Source organism: Lepus europaeus, chromosome X (genome assembly GCF_033115175.1).
Source record: "Lepus europaeus isolate LE1 chromosome X, mLepTim1.pri, whole genome shotgun sequence".
Taxonomy (NCBI): domain Eukaryota; kingdom Metazoa; phylum Chordata; class Mammalia; order Lagomorpha; family Leporidae; genus Lepus; species Lepus europaeus.
In genome coordinates this window covers 25669997-25688636 of record NC_084850.1, presented here as the reverse complement: position 1 = coordinate 25688636, position 18640 = coordinate 25669997, and the positions used below count along the sequence as shown (strand labels likewise).

The following is an 18640-nucleotide window of genomic DNA, read 5'->3' as shown; positions in this document are numbered from 1 at the left end:
ACCCCTCCCCCTCCACCATGCCCTGTGCACTGGACACATGCATTGGCTTCCTTACCCACTAGCAGCGCCTCTCGTTCAGATTTGATGGGACTGCTGTTCATGGTCTTCTCAAGAGGGTAATCACTCTCCTGGCTTGATGCACACAGTCTAGAAGCACAGCTTTCCTGTGGGAATAACATGTCTCCTAGGTCACCTCATCTCATGTAGTAATTGTGTTGCTTTTAATGAATTATACAACAGGTAACTTCTTAATTGCAAAAGCAGTACTGCCAATTTTGATTATTGGATGGAAGGAAAATAGCCTAACTTAACCAAAGTACCCAAGATAACCTAAAGCCTCTTTACATGGCTTCAACATAGAGAAATTTAAGCATTTATTTCCACCTGCTCCCCGCCACCCTGCACTGCCGTCATCTTCTTGACTCCATGCAAGTAACCTGGGGAAGCTGACCCCATATTTATTGTCTACTAAGTAGATGCCAGACACTGTTTTGTATGTATCTCCATCCTACAGCTGAGGAAAGTGAGGCTCAGAGGTAAACTGGCTAAGATCACATTACTAGGAAATGGTGGAGCCAGGATTTCATTCTAGGATATGCACTGTTAAAAGGCCCATTCTTTGTACATTTTAGGTCCACATTCTGCTGATGGTTTAAACCCCATCTTTGAATGGAGAATCTCCATGTAGTCAATCCACTCACAGGCCATCAACTGTTGGCTTTTGAAGTAAACATTATAGCCTCTATCTATTGATTAGCGACTCTTCTCTCTGATAAGGATGCTAGCAGCTAGAATATTCCTGACTTTATAGCAAGAAAGGACTGTGACTTAAAACATCAGCAGTCAGCGGCCTTCTTTGTTGTTGAAAGTTTTTCTGAGCATAGTCGGTAGATTTCCTAAGAGATACTCAGGTGGGATCCATGGTCAGGAATCAAACTGAAATGTATCTCCACACCTTTCATGGATCTTTCTCTCTTTGAGTACACATAACATCATCTTTGTATTATGTATGTGAAGAAGAGCCTTCAGAAGAAACAATAAAAGAAATCATTGCTTTAGTCTCACTGCTTCACTTTTACTGTTGTAAAAGCAAATGCTCTGGGCGGGGCGGGGGGGAGTTGCAGATCCTGGCTGACTCAGATGCTTTGTCACTTTTTCCCTTATATGAGCCCTCAGCAGGGACAGGATTCTTTCCATTTTCTTTAAAGATGTCTTCAAAGCTTCCAGGATGCTGTCTGTGAATGAAATGAATGGTCTACGCTGCGAGACATGTTGTTTGGTGGATTTAGAGACTTCCTGGCTATAGTCAGAGGGGAACCCTTTCTTGATGACCTACTCAATCTTTAGCCTTTAGAATCCAATCCAGGCAGTAACCATTATGCCAAGTTTGATTTAAAATACTGGCTCACTCCTAAGCCACAGGTCTCACTTCTGCTGGTAACCCCCTTAAAATATTAAACAATCCTGTAATCCATTTCTTAAGTGGAGAGTTTAACAGATTGAGGGGTGATTTAAGATGTGAAGATATCCTGAGACATTTTAGCCATCTTTAATAGAACTGTAGTCTTACTGAAACCCGACTTCAATTTTATTATAGCTGGCATTTTAAAAATTAGAAGGCATATTGAAGGGATGCTTATCACCTTGAATTTTCCTAGCACTTTCAGAGAGCCAGTCCTTTCATCAGCGAGGCAGACGTAAGCCACACTGTTATATTGCAAAACACTGACTAATAACTCACTTCGTGGCTTACTGTCAATAAAAGCAAACAAAAACAAAACAAAAAATCCCTCCTCACCAAAACTTATTGCTTTCCTTTCAACCTGAGATTATTTTTGCAGTCTAATGTGATGGCACTTTGCTTCCTAACCTAATTGTGTCAGGTTGAAATATTTGGTCACAAATCAGCTTCCAAAAGAAGATCAGTTTATAATGAACTGTCATGAATTTCTCTAAAAGAGGCTTTGCTTAAAATAACAGGAAAAAACATACCCTGGCTATGTTTTGATGATCAGTTGGATTTTTCTCTTTGTCCTTTTTAGCTGCCACTTTATGGTATATTCAGTTTCACAACGGGAAGCACTTATCCTGAGGCACAATATGGCAAGTTTCTACTAGTCCCCTAGACCCTTTGCTTCTTTAAATGAAACACTTTACAAAGGAGAAAGCTGCTTACACCAAAAATGTCCTTAAGTCAATCTGTAATATCAATCCTGCGATGTCTGGGCAGATAGATAGCCTTACCCTGATTTGAGCAGTAAACCATGTATGGAAATACCACATTACCCCCTAAATATTTACAATTTGTAATGCATCAGTTAAAAGTAAATAAATAAATGATTCTAAGCATCAACTCATTAGTATAATCCTCCATCTCTCTACAGTGTTCTGGCTACCCATTCCATTTTATGCAGGAAGCAAAACAGAGCTATGTAGCAGCTCTGGGATATTTTAGAAGCTCTGATAGTATAAGGGAAGTCCTGATAAGTAGAGCAGTTTTGGCGCTTTTCAATTAAATCCTTGATAAATGAAATTCTCTGGGATTGTGCTCGTTTCTTTAATAGTACCCACAAAACTGGAAAGCGAGTTGGTTTTATGAAGTGGAAGAATTAAAAGCATATTGCAAATGGCCTCCAGAAAACACTTTCAGTCATTCATTTGAAGTACACCAAGGTTGCTGGTTGCTAATGGCACTCTAGGGGAAGTCACTGTGCTGATAAACACATCCAGGGCCTGCATGCATGGTGTCTTCCTGAACTGAACACAGAAGATACGGAGCATCAGCTCTCAGGATTTGTATCACTACTGATTTCTGACTCTGGATCCAAGTTCCTAATCTTCTATTCATCTGAGAGACTAACATCAGTTCTGGTCAATGGGCCTTCTTCTTCAGAGGTGTAACTTCAGCTCAGTGTTCAGGCATCAAGCACATTGGAGAGGTACAATAAGGAGATGCCCATTCATAGACCTTAAACACCATAAGTAGAGCATTCATCTGGTTTATGGCTATATACACTAATGTGTCTGCATATCAGTAGACTCTTAAGAGGTCCTCAGAGGTGGCTCTTATTGCTCCAGGTTCTGGCTTAAGTCCCACTTTGTCTTCCCTGTTGCTGTCTTCCAGCTTTAGAATACTCGTCTCCTTGTTTCTTCCCAAGGCTTCCCGCCTTTGGAGGTTGGCTATTACTCTTGTCTGCAGCTGCTCATTACTACACTAAACGGAGACTCATCAAAGAAATGTGAATATCCTAGCTGTACTTTATAAAGGGCTGAAGTAAAGACATTGTGTGGCATTTGAGGTTTCGGTGTTGCTATTTGCTTGAAATGAAGCAGGGAAGATGTGTACACTCTTGTCTTGCCCAAGAGAAGAGGCTAAGGAATTTTAGGAATGAACTGATTTCTTCTTCATTGAAAAATGTATTCTCCAGAACCCTTAGAAATGCCAAGGACTCATATCCAAAAGCAGAGCCCTTGATTCAAGAATTACCCAGAAGAGGGCTTCTGAACCCCAATCAGGCAAAAATTCCATTGATTTCAAGGCATTTTTACTGTCACTGCAAAGGAGAGAAAGCGGTAAGGGAAAAGGTTCACTTAGCACTCATGTACCTTTTCTTTCAGATTTTCCAACATTTTTTCCACCTGTAACTTGTCGTCTTTGAGTTTTTCAAGCTCAGCTTCTTTCCTTTTGTATTCTTCTTGGACTTTGAGTAGATGCTACAAGACAGACCCAAGATAATTAAGTCAGTAACTAAGGAGCTAAACTTCCCTTAAAATGCTTGGCTGAGGTTTGGTAACAAGTGATCGTGCCTCATTTCCCCTCAGCACAATCATTTTTCCATGCAGTGATTGGAAGCATAAAGGTACTCTCCTCACTTTAAATTATTTTATCTGACTCCTACAAATCTGTTCATATTTTAGAAAGACCCCAAGAAACTAACTGATCTAGTCAGTGACTTAACTTCTCCTATATTCTGGCCAGGGGTAAAGGCAGGGTGCAGTTAATACTGTGTGGGTCAAATTGTCATTGCTGCACAGAAGTGAAGTTGATATTGTAGAACAGTCTTGAAAATAACCATTTAAAAGCCATGTTCAATTTCTGTGAGGAAAGTGCTAAAGAATCCAACTTTCACGCATTAGTTTTCCTATCGGAAGGCAGGGAATTGGGTTTGTCATTATTAATCATTACAATAATATTCTTTATTGAGTGCCTACTATGTGTTAAGCATTCTGTTAAGGGCTTATATTTATGCTCTCATTTAAGCCCCACAATAACCGTGTGATACTGTAAGCCTTGGTGATTAGGGAAGTCTCATAGATTCCCAAAGGCCATTCAGACAGTGAAGTGGTAGAGCTGGGATTTAAAACCAAGCTGGGTGAACTCCAGATTCCATGTTCTTAAGCAGCATATTATACTATACATCTTTTGGGATAAGATGGGAAAAATTTTTGTCAGTTTACAAGGCTATTTTCCAACAAAAAGTTATCCAAATGAGTGAATTTGATTTTTTAGGGGGCAGAAACCTAATTCTCCCTGAGATCTTTGAGGTGACGAAATGAAAAAAAAAAAGCTCATCATCTTCGAATTGCATGTAAATAGCACAACTGTCTTTATGTGGCAGTTTCAAAAAAAAGAAGAGGGATCAAAACAACAAAAATGTTTCCAAAGTCTAGCTTTTCAGAGCCTTGCAAAAGGCCATTAGAAGAGCTTAAAAAACACAGTACAACACACAGTGTCAAATTTCTTTGAAGTATAGCTGAGGAAATGCATTTTTTTGGTAAAAAGATCTCTGATATAATTTACATGGTCTAATTAAACTCCATGGTGACAGTAAAAGGAAAGTAAACATTACTTTACACATTTTGCTAATAGGAAAGGTGAAATATTAATGTGATATTAGTTGTCACACAGGAAGGCAATGATGGCAGAAGTAATAACTGGGGCCTGCTAGTGCCGAAGAGACTCTCCATTCATAATTTGTAACTTCCAACCACCAACTGGCTGTCTCCTAGATAATTCCAAGGCATTCAGTTAAAAAATTTTTGCACAATTTATGTTTTAAGGAAAATGGATGGTAGTATGGGATGACAGTACTCAGAAGTGCTACTCCTTTGCTATAGTGAACACAGATGTTGATCTTTTAAATTGAGAATCACTGTGGTGACAGTTACATAAAACATCTAGACACTATCTATTATACAATGTCATATCTGAATGCCACTGTAGTTGGATGCACTTGTTGACTTTTAGACTTAGAATTATGTGGAGGTAAACTCATTCACACAGATGACTGAAAACCAAATAAAATGCTATTGTGTGCCCAAAGCACTGATACTTGAAAACCCATAACATCCTTACTTCCACCCAAATTAAAGGTAGAATTCCTGCTATTCCTTCTAAAGGGCTGCATTTATTTGGCATTCTAGTAACTAGATATTTATGAATCAGTACTTTTTCATATCTAAATAATTGCGGTTCTTCATAAATATCCTGAGGTCCTATCTATAAAGAAAATATTAATTACGTTGAATGTAGTTTTAATGTTAAATATTTTCATTGAATGCAATTCTTTGAAAATTGGTGATCCATTATCAACTCTACATTAACCTGCATATTTCATTAACCACGATACATCATCTCTTCCTCAGCCAAGCCAGAGATACCCTTCCATAGGTGAAGGCTTGATGCCACCCTTCTAGAAAGCTCAGAAAACCAAAATGCCTTCACCTGTTGCATTCCCTGCAAGGCTTGCTGCAGGAGCTTCAGCTGCTGCTCCTTGTTTGGGTCATCTTCTCTGTGGACTTTGCCTTGTTCTTGCTTGAGCAGCTCTACCTCATTCCGATAGGCATCAAGCTGCCAACGGAGGCTGTCGTTTTCTTCCTTGAGAGCTTCCGCCTGTGATACTAAGGCTAAATAACCAATAGAAAATATTAAAACATATGGTCATTTTTCTTTGTGGCTCACCTGAGGACCCCGAGAACTTGGTATTTTAAATTAACATGTATAAAAAGCCTCTTGATGCGTAACTTTAGGTCTGAGTTAGCCATGGCAGAAAAACATGGACACAGAAGCAAACAGGCCTGTTTTTGTAAATGAACCAAGATTCCAATGCATGAAAGTCCTCATTGTGGGTCATAGCCTCCACCTCAAATACAACTAAGATATTTCCAGGTAGCATGTTACTTTTATTTGAAATGTACAAACTACAAGAACTCTGTAATAATAAAATATAGGAATAATTATCTTAAACTCACAACTGCCTACACAATCATTTTCCTGACAGATGCTTTTTAAAAATGTAGCATTGACTAGTGCTACAGAAGAAAGGTAAATGTAAAAGCTAAGATACAAGATTTTTGGTTTTAGGTCCCTCATGTAAGGAGCTTGGAAGTCTTTATTGTGTCTTAACAGTAAGCAAAAAGCTGTAATCAACAATTCTCATATATATCAGAGAAGTGAGGTCACAGGGCAAACTGCTGGCTCCCAAATTAGAGACACAGATGAATATAACAAATCGCCTTTCTGGACCAGAAACTCATGAGCAGAAAGCTCCAGGGGACCCAGTGCCAGGGAAGTAAAACTAAACTCTAATAGACGAATTTTTGGAGGCTCAGTGTGGACAAGCTCAAGAGTTAAAATCTCCAGGGAGATCCAGTCATGGGGGTAGGGCTCACATACTTTTATTAGTTTGACCTACAGGTCATCTATAGGTTCTCACAATGAATATCAGAGAAACCTCCCTTGGGCTTCTGGCATGAGGAGGGGAAAGGGCTCTTTTTAAATCTGAAATGGCACAGCATTCTGCTCTTCTTAACAAGGCCTGTTGTGGCTGGCGCCACAGCTCAATAGGCTAATCCTCCGCGTGTGGCGCTGGCACACCGGGTTCTAGTCCCAGTTGGGGTGCCGGATTCTGTCCCAGTTGCTCCTCTTCCAGTCCAGCTCTCTGCTATGGCCCGGGAAGGCAGTGGAGGATGGCCCAAGTGCTTGGGCCCTGCACCCACATGGGAGACCAGGAGAAGCACCTGGCTCCTGGCTTCGGATCAGCGCGGTGCGCCGGCCGCAGCACACTGGCCACAGTGGCCATTGGGTGGTGAGCCAATGGAAAAAGGAAGACCTTCCTCTCTGTCTCTCTCTCTCTCACTGTCCACTCTGCCTGTCAAAAAACAAAACAAACAAAAAAAAAACCAAAAAACAAAACAAAAAAAAAAAACAAGGCCTGTAGTAAAGAAAATCTATTTCACCAGAGCTCAACCTTCTTGGGTATTATCAGAGCCTAACTGGTCTGGGAAAAGAGAAACACCCAACGCCAGCCTCTTCAAGCCTATGATGGAAGGACTGAGAAGCACTGGTTAAAGTCACCAGTCCAGGGGTATGTGCTCCCCAAAAGGATGAGACTCAATCATAGAACCAGAGAACTCTTCCCTCTCCCCACATTTTACCACCTCACAAATAAATGTCTACTTGCCAGAGTTCCCATCACTCGATGCACCGTGTCTGGATCCTAACAAAAATTATAAGGCATACTGAACACAGAGTTTGCAGATACAACTACAGAACAAACATCAGAACCAGACTCAGATATGGTAATGATGTTGAAATTATCAGGCTGAGAATCAAAAAACAAACAAACAAACAAACAAACCATGATTAATATGCAAAGGGTTTTAATGGAAAAAGTAAATAACATGCAAGAACAGATGGGTAATACAGTGAGATGGAAATTCTAAAAAAGGATCAAAAAGAATTACTAGAGATTACTGAAAAGCACTGCAACAGAAATTAAGAATGCCTTTGGTAGGCCAATAATATATTGGACGTGGCTGAGGAAAGTCTTTGAACTTGAGGGCATGACAACAGAAACCTCCAAGAAGGAAAACCCATCTTGGTTCATTTGGGCTGCTATAAAAAAAGATATCATACACTGGGCAGCATATAAAGATTAGACATTAATTTATCATAGTTCTAGAAGCTGGGAAATCTAAAATCAAGGCATCTGAATTTCAGAATCTGGTGAGTGCCCCCATCCTGGCTCATAGGTAGTGCCTTCTAGCTGTGTCATCATATCACAGTGGGGCAAAGCAGCTCTCTGGGGTCTCTGTTTTATCCTCATAGGCACTCTTACCGAAGCCCCACCTCCTAATAGTATTGCACTGGTGATTAGGTTTCAGCATATGAATACTGGGGTTCACAAACATCCAGCCCATAGCTAAAGCAGAGAAAAGAAGACTTAACAGTAACAAAATATCCAAGAACTGCAAGACAATTTCAAAAGGTAGAAGCATATGAATGGGAATATAAGGAGTAGTAAGAGAAAAAAACAATCTTTGAAGCAAAAATGATGGAGAAATTTCGCAAATTAATGTCAGACACAAAACCATAGATCCAGGAATCTCAGATGACACCAAACAGGATCAATGCCCAAAAACCCCATCACTAGGCATATCACATTCAAACTTCAGAAAATCAAAATAAAGAAAAATGTTGAAAAAAAGCAAGAGGGGCCGGTGCTGTGGCATAGTGAGTAAAGCCATGCCTGCAGTGCCGGCATCCCATATGGGCACTGGTTTGAGACCCAGCTGCTCCACTTTCTATCCAGTTCTCTGCTATGGCCTGGGAAAGCAGTAGATGGTGGCCCAAGTCCTTGGGCCCCTGCACCCACGTGGGAGACCTGGAAGAAGCTCCTGGCTCCTGGCTTCGGATAGGTGCAACTTTGGATGTTGAGGCCAAATGGGGAGTGAACCAGCAGATGGAAGACCTCCTCCCTCTCTCTTTGCAGCTCCTTCTCTCTCTGTGTAATCTGACTTTCAAATAAATAAATAAATCTTTAAAAAAAGAAAAGAAAGCCAGAAATAAAAACTTACCTATGGAAAGAACAAATATACACATCACATCTGACTTCTTAGAACCCATGCAAACAAGAAAGTGGAATTACATATTTACTGAGTTAAAAGACTCACCAAGCTAGAATTCTGTGCTCTTTGAAATTACCCTTCAAAAGTGAAAGAGAAATCATTACCTTCCCTGAGAAAAAAGCATTGAGAAAGTTTGTTGCTAGTAAACCTGGCTTGAAAGAAGGTTGAAAGTTTTCTTCAGAGAGAAGGAAAATGATATGTCAGAAATTTGGATCTCCATAAATAAAGCACATCAAAGAATGGATAAGTAAAGATAACAAAAATTTTCTTATTCTTGATTTAACATAACTGTTCAAAATAACAATATCAACATTGTATTAAACTCTGTGTGCATTTGGGAATACACACACACATACACACTTATATAAACTTATGTATGCTTATGTATACATGACATGAATGGCAGCAATGATACAAGGGATGAGAGGGAAGAATTAGAAATATATATATTTTTAAAATTTTCTTACCAACTTGATGCATTTCATACATACAAATTCAGGAACACAGTAATTCTTCCCACCTCAACCTCCCTTCCTGCCCACACTCCCAACCCTTCTTCCTCCTCTCTCTCCTATTCCCACTCTTAATTTTTACAAAAATCTACTTTCAGTTTTCTACTTTCAGTTTCATTTATACTCATAAGTTTAACCCTACAGTAAGTAGAGTTCAACGAATAGTATGAAAAAAAAAAAAACACTTTCTCAACAGCAGAGACAAGGGCTATACATACACGACCAATGAGGTGGTATACTGTTATTTGAAAGTGGACTTGGATTAGTTGTAAAAGTATAGTGAAAATCTAGGGAAATCAGTACCAAAAAATTAAAAATAGAAATATAATTTGATATGCTAAGACAGGAGAAAAATGGAATATAAAAGGCTCAACTGGAACCACAAAATGTAGAAAAAATGTGGAAGACAAAAATAGGAACAAAGAACAAGGGTAACCAAAAGAAAACATCATGCTAGATCTTTATCCAGTGTTGCCAGTAATTACCTTAAACATTATTGGTCTAAATGCACCAATTAACGGATTGTTAGAGTAGATCAAATAACAAGATCCAACCATATGCCATCTACCAGAAATCTACTTTAAATATTAGGATATCTATAAATTACATGTAAAGAGATGGAGAAAGATATACCATTCTAACACCAATTAATAGAAAGTGTGAGTAGCTATATCAATTTTGGATAAAACTGACTTCAAAGTAAGGAAATTATCAGGAATAAAAAGAGGCCATTACATAGTGTTAAATTGGTCAATATTCCAAGAAGATATAACAAGCCTCAATGTTTATAAGAGTTTAACACCAGAGCATCAAAATACACGAGGCAAAAACTGACAGCACTTCAACAAGAAATAGATGAATGTTCCATTACAGTTGGAGACTTCAATACCTCTCTATCAGAAATGGCTAGATCCAGAAAGCAGAAAATCTGTAAGGACACAGTTCAACTCAACAGCACCACCAATCAACTGAACATAATTGACATCTATATATTTATGTCATTCACCAACAGCAAATTGCATATTTTCTCAAGTTCACATAGAAGATTCACCAAGGGAGACTACATTCTGGACCCTAAAAATAAACCTCCAAAATTTTTAAAAGAATAGAAATCATCATATAATGTATCATTATATGAAATAGAAATCATCATATAATGTATGTTCTCAAACCACAGTGGAATTAGGCTAGAAATTAGTAACAGAAAGATAGCTGAAAAATCCCAATCTACTCAGAGATTGAAAAGCCCCATTTAAATAACAGATGGGTCAAAAAAGAAATCTTCAGAAAAATGAAAAGATATTTAAGTAAATGAAAGTGAAAATGTAACTTATCCAACTCTGTGGGATACAGTGAAAGCACTACTTAAAGGGACATTTGTCATATTGAATGCATATATGAGAAATGAAGAACGATCTAAAAATCAATCATCTAATCTTCTACCTTAGGAAACTAGAAAAAGACAAATATTACCTTAATATGCATATACCTTTCTTATGAAACTAAACATACTCATCCCATGCAATCCAGCAATCATGCTCCCTGGCATTTACCAAATGAACTGAAAACTAACATCCACACAAAAACCTGCACATGGGTTTTTATGACACCTTTATTCATAATTGCAAAAATTTCGAAGCAACAAAGATGTCCTTCAGTAGGCAAATGGACAAATACATTGTGGTATATCCAGACAATGGAATATTATTCAATGCTAAAAGGAAATGAGTTTCAAGCCATGAAAACACATGAAGGAAACCTAGGTGCACAGTACTAAGTGAAAGAGCCAATCTGAAAAGGCTATATACTATATCACTTCAACTATGTGATATTCTGGAAATGGAAAAATTGTGGACACAGTAAAAATATTCGTGGTTACCATTGTTTAGCCAGGAGGGAGGGATGAATAGGTGGAGGACAAAGGAGGTTTAGGGCAGAGAAATTATTCTATATGATACTACCATGATGGCTGTTGATACATTTGTCAAAACCCACAGAATATACACCATCAAGAGTGGAACCAAAACTGTACAGTGCAGATGATAATGATGTGTCAATGCAAGTTCACTAATTATGAAAAATGTCCCACTTTAGTGAGGGAGGTTGACAGCAGGGGTAGGGTGGGGGAGAATGTGTTTCTGTAGCTACAGGGAGAATATGGAAACTCCCTACTTTCCTCTCAACTTTGCTGTGGACCTAAAATCGCTATAAATAAAGTTTATTAATTAAAAAATGAAGATATAGGGGAAAAAACCTAGGCTAAATTTGATTATTTATGGTTTAAGGCACATTTTTCAAGGTCAAAAACATAAAATCTATTTAAAAATGTTTAATAAGAACATTTCCATTAATTCAGCAAGCATTTATTGAGTACCTTCTATGTTCCAGACTTATAACTATGGTAGAAAATTACATAATTCCACCAATCTCTATTAGTTATATACCATATTTATGGGAACATTTGCACTTTATTCCTTTTTAAATTACTAACAGAACATAAAGCCAAGAAAATATATTATCAAAATGATTCAAAATTTTAAATATGTATGTAAAATGTACAAAAAGGCTAAAAGACAATTTCAAAAAGATGTGAGCTTTCTCAGCTATCTATGGGAAGGAACTTGGGTAGAAGAAACTAAAAGAAAATTAATGGAAATAAAATTGTTGAAATTTTCAGTTATAAAAGTGGAAGAAGAGTTTTCTAAAAGGATTTCAAAGACAGGATTAATCCTCTACATAATGGACTCAAAGAAGTTGTGATTTACAAAGATGAAATATATGGAAGAGAACTGTATTCTGAGAGTGAAAATATTTCCTGTTCCTAAAAGTAGGCTGCCTTTGGTGAGGTGCTGAGTTCAATTCCATGCCTAACTTGAGGGTTTTTCTAAAACTATTAGGTACTGATGCAGGCTGCTGTGATCAGATTGCCCAGCCAAAGCAAAGCAAAGACTGTCAATATAATAGGAAGTGTTCTGGTTAGGAGTATCTTTTAGTAGTGTTGAGACATTTTCAATGTTCACATGTTTTCTGTTGCTGGCCATGCAATTATCCTGAAATGGCAGTTTTAAAACTTGAATTTTAGGAGCCGGTGCTGTGGCGCAGCAGGTTAATGCCCTGGCCTGAAGCACTGGCATCCCATATGGGCGCTAGTTCTAGTCTTGGCTGCTCCTCTTCTGATCCAGCTCTCTGCTATGGCCTGGGAAAGCAGTAGAAGATGGCCCAAGTCATTGGGCCCCTGCACCCACATGGGAGATCCAGAAGAAGCTCCTGGCTCCTGGCTTCAGATCGGCGCAGCTCCGGCCGTTGTGGCCATCTGGGGAGTGAACCAGCAGATGGAAGACCTCTCCCTCTGTCTCTACCTCTCTCTGTAACTCTTTCAAATAAATAAAATAAATCTTTAAAAAACACTTGAATTTTAGGTAAAAAAATTACCAAGACCTTTTGAACTACACATTCTTTTTTTTAAAAAAAAAAGATTTATTTATTTATTTGAAAGTTAAGAGTTATGCAGAGAGAGAAGGAGAGGAAGAGAGAGAGAAAGAGAGAGAGAGAGGTCTTCCATCCGCTGGTTCACTCCGCAGTTGGTGGCAATGGTCGGAGCTGCAGCAATCCGAAGCCAGCAACCTGGAGCTTATTCTGGGTCTCCCACACAGGTGCAGGGGCCCCAAGGACTTGGGCCATCTTCCACTGCCTTCCCAGGCTACAGCAGAGAGCTGGATCGGAAGAGGAGTAGCTGGGACTAGAACTGGCGCCCATATGGGATGCCGGCACTGTAGGTGGTGGCTTTACCTGCTATGCCACAGTGCTGGCCCCTACACATTCATTTTATGTTTGTTTTTATTGCTGATTTTTTAAAAAAGTTTTATTTATTTATTTGAAAGGCAGAGTTATAGAGAAGCAGAGGGAGGGAGGGAAGGAGGGAAGGAGGAAGGGAGGGAGGGAGGGAGAGAGACAGAGTCTTCCATCTGCTAGTTCACTCCCCAGATGGCTGCAATGGCCAGAGCTGGGCCGATCCAAAGTCAGGAGCTTCTTCTGGGTCTCCCATGCAGGTGCAGGGGCTCAAGGACTTGAGCCATCATTCCACTGCTTTTCCAGGCCATAGCAGAGAGCTGGATTAGAAGAGAAGGAGCTGGGATGCAAACTGGCGCCCATGTGGGATGCTGGTGCTGTAGGCAGAGGCTTAGCCCACTATGCCACAGTGCCAGCCCATTGCTGATATTTTTTAAAAAAAGATTTATTTTATTTATTTGAAAGGCTGGGTGACACAGACAGGGGTAGAGTCAGTGAAAGAGTTCTTCCATCCACTGGTTCACTCCCCAATGGATGTAATGGCTGGGGCTGGGCCAGGCCAAGGCCAGAAGCCTAGCAATTCATCCAGGTCTCCCACATGGGTGGCAGAGGCCCAAGTACTTGGGTCATCTTCTGTTGCTTTCCTGGGTGTATCAGCATGGAGCTGGACTGGAAGCAGAGCAGGCAGGACTCAAACCAGCACTCCAATATGGGATGCCAGTGTTGTAAGCAGTGGCTTAATCTGCTGTATCACAATACCAGCCCCTTATTACTGATTTTAATTCTTGCCATGATCATGCATATTGTGTCATTGAAGAGAAATCCAGTGCACAGGAACTTGGATTCCCAGCATTCCAAATAATATTTATCTTTTCTATCTCTTCAAGTGCTTGGGATATTTTTCATCAGACAGGTATTATTTTTAACAATCACAACACCCAAAGAAGATGCTACAAGTGAAGATGATTTGTAGGTAGCAAACTGTATAGAAAAAGGGACAAATGGCCGGCGCCGTGGCTAAATAGGCTGATCCTCCGCCTGTGGCGCTGGCACCCCAGGTTCTAGTCCCAGTCGGGGCGCCGGATTCTGTCCCGGTTGCTCCTCTTCCAGTCCAGCTCTCTGCTGTGGCCCGGGAGTGCAGTGGAAGATGGCCCGGGTCCTTGGACCCTGCACGTGCATGGGAGACCAGGAGAAGCACCTGGCTTCTGGCTTCGAATCAGCACAGTGCACCGGCCACAATGTGCCGGCCGTAGTGGCCACTTGGAGGGTGAACCAACGGAAAAAGGAAGACCTTTCTCTCTCTCTCTCACTGTCTAACTCTGCCTGTCAAAAAAAAAAAAAAAAAAAAAGGCCAAATTAACTATCTGCCAGATGGTGGAAGAAATACTTGATTGGGTCAGTACCAAGGACAGCATCTTGAGGTGCAGTCTGGTTGACCAGCACACAGTTTACTTTGTAAATGAAGTGACTCTCATAGATGGACAGTTACTTATATCTGCTCTAGTTTGCATGTTTGTCCTGTAGCAGTCCACATGGCCCAACACAAACTGGTGACATTTCATTTGTTTCCTTTTGCACTGCAGGCCAGTGAGTATATATACTTATTATGTTTTACATGTCATATGAGATACACAGGCAAGAACAGGGCAGAGATCTGGGAGAATGGTTAGAAGCATGTTCTCCAGTTTAAATATGAACATATTTTCCCTCTGAGAAAATGAGGAGAGACCGCTCTGTCTCGGCAGGTGGGGTAAGCGCATGCTGATGAGCAGCTATGCAGAGCTGTAGCTCAGAGGAGTAGAGAATAATTGTTTTAGTTTGGACCTGTTACTAAGCAAAAAAAAAAAAAGTAATCACCTATAATGCTACTGAGAAGACCTTACCTACAAAATGTATTTCCCACTCTCTGAATTGAGGGTTTTTGTCATTGTAATGAGGACACCAAGTCTTTCCTTTCACAGACTTAATATTAATTGGGCCCATTTCTGAAGTTAGAGTCCTTTGTACATTGCCAGAACACTGAAAAGTTCAATATTACCTTTTAATAGTATGTTTGAGCAGGTGAAAGCATCCGTCCTGATACTAAAGAGCATAGTACAGTGAAAATATTCACATCCTGCCATCATTAGTCCTCGGCTTCTCCTTCTGGACTCTTTTCTATGTGTGAAAAATGTTTCTCTTTATGAGGATTGCCCCTCAGATGTGAAGGCGGCCAGTTCATCAAGGCAATATGACAGTGTGAAGGCAGCTGTGAACTCCTTCCAGAAGAGCCAATAAGAGCAAAATCTCAGCTATGTTTCTGCACAACAAAAGATCAAGAGGATTTTGTGCCATTAAAAATATTAATGCCTAGGTTTCTTCAGTGGTACAGTGGCACAAGTGGTACAAGTGGTACAAAACAAACAAAGCAACAGAAGTAAATTCAGGGAGTCAGCCATCCTTACAAAGCTTCATTGCATGAGATACTAAAAAATGTTATAAAATTATAGAAGGGAGAATGCAAAATTATCCCCAAGGCTCATAAAAAATGTTTGAGCTGAGTGATTCACAAAGGAAAAAAGTCAAAAAGAACAAAGAGTGGGAAGAAAGAGGGAGATGATATAAGTATGACCCACTGGGATGGCTGCAAGCTGATTCAGGCAAAATCTCAAGTGAGTTCCCTGACCTCACAATGCCTTGCCTTTTCCTTGCTTCATTATCTCCACTCAAAGCAGGCTTCTGCCAGCATGGATGCACCTGGTGGTACTTCATTGTTTCCCTTCTGAGATCTTCATGCTCCACTCTCAAACACAGAATTCTCACTTGCCCTTACCACACCAAGACTCCCTTTGCTTTTCCTCCTGGGACCTTTAATCTCAGAGTGGGGAAATCTCACCCGGTCCATTAATTGCTTCTTGGCTAACAGATTTCATTGCCAACTTTTTAGACCCCTTATTCCTTCAGGCTTACCTGGCCAATCACCAACTCATGATCACTGACTTAACTTTCTTTGCTCCTTATCTGGGCCATAATGAACTCAAACCAGTCTTGGAAGTTGCAGAACTAGGCAGCAAGACTGACACAGACTCATGTGGGCCCTTGACAACCTCTTACTGATTTCTTTATTCCATACTGCCCACAGCATTTTTACCAGATTTGTTCCTCTTTCCTCCTGGTCTAATTTGCAAATTACTCTGTCATTAACAGATGACCACTCTCTTGCTATAGGGAGAAGCCTGGGCTACACCTGCACTTATGCTTTCTGTTTCCTTGCTCTTGTCTCAGAGGAAGAGGGCTCTCCCTTCTAGAAAACAAACTCCACCCAGATATGGATCTTCCCCTTCTTTTCCAGGACTCCATTTGCGTAATTACCTATAAGTACACTTTCATTTTCTAGCACCTTTAATTTTATCCTCTTGGTCACTGTGCACTTACTCCCCATGTAGGATCTCCGTCTTTAATGTGTTGTACTTTGCGAATTAACGGTAAAACTAGTATTCAAACAGTGCTGTATACTTTGTGTGGGTGCAAACTGTTGAAATCTTTACTTAGTATATACTAAGTTGATCTTCTGTATATAAAGATAATTGAAAATGAATCTGGATGAAGAATGGGATGGGAGAGAGAGTAGATGGGATGGTTTGCGGGTGGGAGGGTGGTTATGGGGGGAAAACTGCTATGGTCTAAAAGTTGTACTTTTGAAATTTATATTTATTAAATAAAAGTTTTAAAAAAACTTTATCCTCTTGATGACCTCCTTTTTTATTGATCAACAACAAAAACTTAATTTTAAAATTGTTATCAATTCTAGTCTCCACTTATATAATACCTTCATTTCCTTTTGCTTAGTACCCAGCTTTTTGACCTGTACATCTTGTTTTGGTCCATTTTCTCTTCTTAATGTCATACCGCCTGTCCTCTACCTCTATCAATTTACTAAATTGTCTTCTCTTCAATGCTATTTCTTTCAATTCCTATCTTCTTTGTAAGACCTGATAATATTGGTTACTGCCTACTTCCATAAAATCCCTTGGTTTCCACAGCCTAATTCTCTTCCAGTTTTCTAGCTTCTCACACTGCTTTTGTCTAACTCCTCTAAAATCCCTCTTCTTTCCTTGATGGGTCGCCCCCAAAAGTTCTGTATTTATCCCTTTGCCCTTCTGTCTTTCACTTGTCTTTCACACTCATTTATTCATATTCTCAAGGATTCAGCCTATATTTCTATACTACTCTCTTCTAATTTCTTCAACTCTGACTGGAATACAAATCCTTTCTGCCTATGTCCTAACTACCTATGATGTGAAGCTGATCTCATCATATTTTGCAAGTCAGTCCCACCCGTCAGTCCATTTCTGTCAGTTTCACTGTTATGAGTTGAACTATATCTACCTCTCCTCCCAAAACACTATGTTCAAGCTCTCATAATGTAACCTTGTTTGGAAAGAGTCTTTATAGAGGTAATCAAGTTAGGGAGGTCGGCGCCGTGGCTCACTTGGCTAATCCTCCACCTGCGGCACCGGCACCCCATGTTCTAGTCCTGGTTGGGGTGCCGGATTCTGTCCCGGTTGCTCCTCTTCCAGTCCAGCTCTCTGCTGTGGCCTGGGAAGGCAGTGGAGGATGGCCTAAGTGCTTAGGCCCTGCACCCGCATGGGAGACCAGGAGGAAGCACCTGGCTCCTGGCTTCAGATCGGCACAGTGCCAGCCGTAGCAGCCATTCGGGGTGTGAACCAACAGAAGGAAGACCTTTCTCTCTGTCTCTCTCTCACTAACTCTGCCTATCAAAAAACAAAAAGTTAGGGCGAGATTAAGGTTGGTCCTGATTATCACTTACACAAAGGCAAAAACTGGAAACAGAGACAGACACACACATACAGAGAATGCTACGTGAAAATGAAGGCAGAGATTGAGGTGTTCATCCACAAGCCAAGGCGCATCAAACACTGCTGGCAAATGACCAGAGGCTGGCTGGGAAGGAGGCATGGAAAAGATTCTTCTTACAGCCCTCAGAAGGAACCAGCCCTGCCAACCCCTTGATCTCAGATTTCTAGCCTCCAGTACAAAGACAATACATTTCTGTCTGTTAAGCCCCCTAGTTTGTGGTACTTTGTAATGGCATGCTTAGTGAATTGATGCAATCAGTCTCCCAGACTAGAAAACCTAAGACTCATTCCTTTTATTCATCATCTAAATCCAATCTGTCACTAAAGACTTTACATTATTCCTATACAATGATTCACAGTGTCTTTAATTTCATATTCCCCATTGCCTCCCTTTCATGTACCATGTTTTTCCCAGTTCCTACTGCCTTCCCTCTAGTATCAACCTCCACCACTTCACATCTCTATTCCTAAAAATCTCTGACTGGCATCTCTTAATCCAAAATTATCTTCTAAAATGTATAATTTGTATTTCTTTCACCATATTAGTGCCATGGGCAAGCTATGCTTATT

The 18640-nt window shown here is 40.2% G+C and overlaps 1 protein-coding gene and 1 long non-coding RNA gene across 16 annotated transcripts in view; one reads left to right on the top strand and one right to left on the bottom strand.

Moving 5' to 3' along the window:
• ENOX2 (ecto-NOX disulfide-thiol exchanger 2) overlaps positions 1-18640 on the bottom strand; it is a 331670-nt gene that overhangs the window by 7438 nt on the left and 305592 nt on the right. For all 15 annotated transcript variants that reach the window (XM_062183765.1, XM_062183768.1, XM_062183769.1 and 12 more), the window contains 3 exons: positions 5726-5907; positions 3607-3714; positions 56-164 (listed from right to left, as the gene is read on the bottom strand). In XM_062183765.1, coding sequence (XP_062039749.1) covers positions 56-164; positions 3607-3714; positions 5726-5907 — 399 coding nt within the window. The remainder of the gene's footprint in view (positions 1-55; positions 165-3606; positions 3715-5725; positions 5908-18640) is intronic.
• LOC133753272 (uncharacterized) overlaps positions 1-18640 on the top strand; it is a 149960-nt gene that overhangs the window by 111394 nt on the left and 19926 nt on the right. The gene's annotated exons all lie outside the window — the stretch shown is intronic.